The following is a 1,739-nucleotide window of genomic DNA, read 5'->3' as shown; positions in this document are numbered from 1 at the left end:
GAGTATCGCAGGTCCCCCCCCCCCTGTAATCACTATAAGATACAGAAGTGGTAATGTGTCAGATTAGAACTGCGGAGACTTGAGTTCAAATCCTCCCTCAGCCATAACACTCACTGGTAACTGGGCCCTTCAGTCTCTCTTAGAGTAACTTACCTCACAGCATTCTGAATGCCACTGTGCTTCATAAAGAAAAGGCAGCATAACAATAAAATGTGAATAGAACTAGTAGGGAGCAATGCTCCTTCTAAGCTGTGGAGTCCTGTGAGCAAAAATCCTACTTTGTGAGCTACTGGCATTAAAGTTGTGAGCAAACAATTTGGCTGCTGCATAAATTAGTGTGCTCTGGAGCCATCCTTCCTGAGCTAAGACGAAAATGTGTGAGCCGGAGGCTAAAAGACTGAGAGCTAGCTCACACTAACTCAGCTTAGAGGGAACACTGGGGAGTAAACAGTATTTCTTCAAAAAGCAAGCATGTATAAAAACAAGTAACTGATGCCCTATCAAGAAAGCACACATCTAAAAAGTCAAATCTAATACAAGTCACATTCTTTGTATATTTTTAGATTTACTTACAACAAACCAGAAGTACTTTTCAGTTCATTTATACTTTTCTCTGGAACTTTACTGCCACTAAACCATTTTTTGGTTGCTGAAAACAATGACCGACTCAGACCCTTCCTGGATATTAGCTGAAAAATAAAATAGCAATATTACAGAATTGCCAAATTGTAAGACTATCATTTTATGTTACGAGAAAAAAAGATCTGTGATTTCAGAGATGTTCAGGCCCATTTATAGAAACCTGGCTAGCTTTTGCAAAATGAACTTTTTTTTGCAGAAGAATTTAAACTCTAACATAATCTTTGAAATACAGCTGTTAGTTTTTCATATACAGTCCAACATGAAGGTATGATGCAGATAATGCTTCAAATTTCTAACCACATTTTAAAAGATCAGGAGTAAACGGAAGATTTGTATTCACTTACCGTGAAGCTTCCTTCTCGGTGGTCCAGAGTGGGGCAGTCCTTGACTCCTTACTCCTGGGAAAGCACCTCCCCCTTCCATAGGCAGGGCCGGCAAACTTTGATCCCAGAGGGGAGGGGCTTATCCTCTGATCCCCAGTCATACCGAAAGCCACCTCCGAGCTGCTGTAAATACACTTAAAAAATAACTCCTTCCCCCTCAGACAACCAGGGAATACCATCACAGCCACGGGCTTAAACAAATACAAACCAGTATTTTAACCATTAGAGAAAAGAAACAGCAACAGTCCGCCACATCACGTAATCATTTAGACCATATTCACGAACAGCTGAACAACTGCAAAACATAAATGGACCGGAAGTCGTGTCCAACAAGAGAGGGTGGGTAGGACTGCCCCACTCTGGACCACCGAGAAGGAAGCTTCACGGTAAGTGAATACAAATCTTCCGTTCTCCGGTGGTCCAGGAGTGGGGCAGTCCTTGACTCCTTACTCCTGGGACGTAAAAAAGCAGCGCTCCCCCCGGGTGGGTCACACAACTTCCGGTGCCTACAGGGCCTGAAGGAGCCCTCTACTGTCAAATACTGCTTTTGCCAAGGCTAGTTTGTTAATCCTATAGTACTTTGTAAAGGAATGGACAAATCTCCGTGTCACCACCTTACAAGTGACTTCTAGGGGTGGCAAGGCCCTATATGCCACCAATGTGACTGCCCCCCATAGAGTGCCCTGTGACCCCTACTGGAGGTACTAACCCCTA

At 43.5% G+C, this 1,739-nt stretch overlaps 1 protein-coding gene across 1 annotated transcript in view; it reads right to left on the bottom strand.

The window, feature by feature from the left end:
* Positions 1–1,739, bottom strand: part of TRAPPC8 (trafficking protein particle complex 8) — an 82,291-nt gene that overhangs the window by 46,898 nt on the left and 33,654 nt on the right. The window contains exon 9 of the mRNA XM_015414568.1: positions 574–689. Coding sequence (XP_015270054.1) covers positions 574–689 — 116 coding nt within the window. The remainder of the gene's footprint in view (positions 1–573; positions 690–1,739) is intronic.

This window comes from Gekko japonicus, unplaced genomic scaffold (genome assembly GCF_001447785.1).
Source record: "Gekko japonicus isolate JY-2015 unplaced genomic scaffold, Gekko_japonicus_V1.1 scaffold559, whole genome shotgun sequence".
In the NCBI taxonomy this organism is placed as follows: domain Eukaryota; kingdom Metazoa; phylum Chordata; class Lepidosauria; order Squamata; family Gekkonidae; genus Gekko; species Gekko japonicus.
This window is presented reverse-complemented; position numbering and strand designations above follow the sequence as displayed.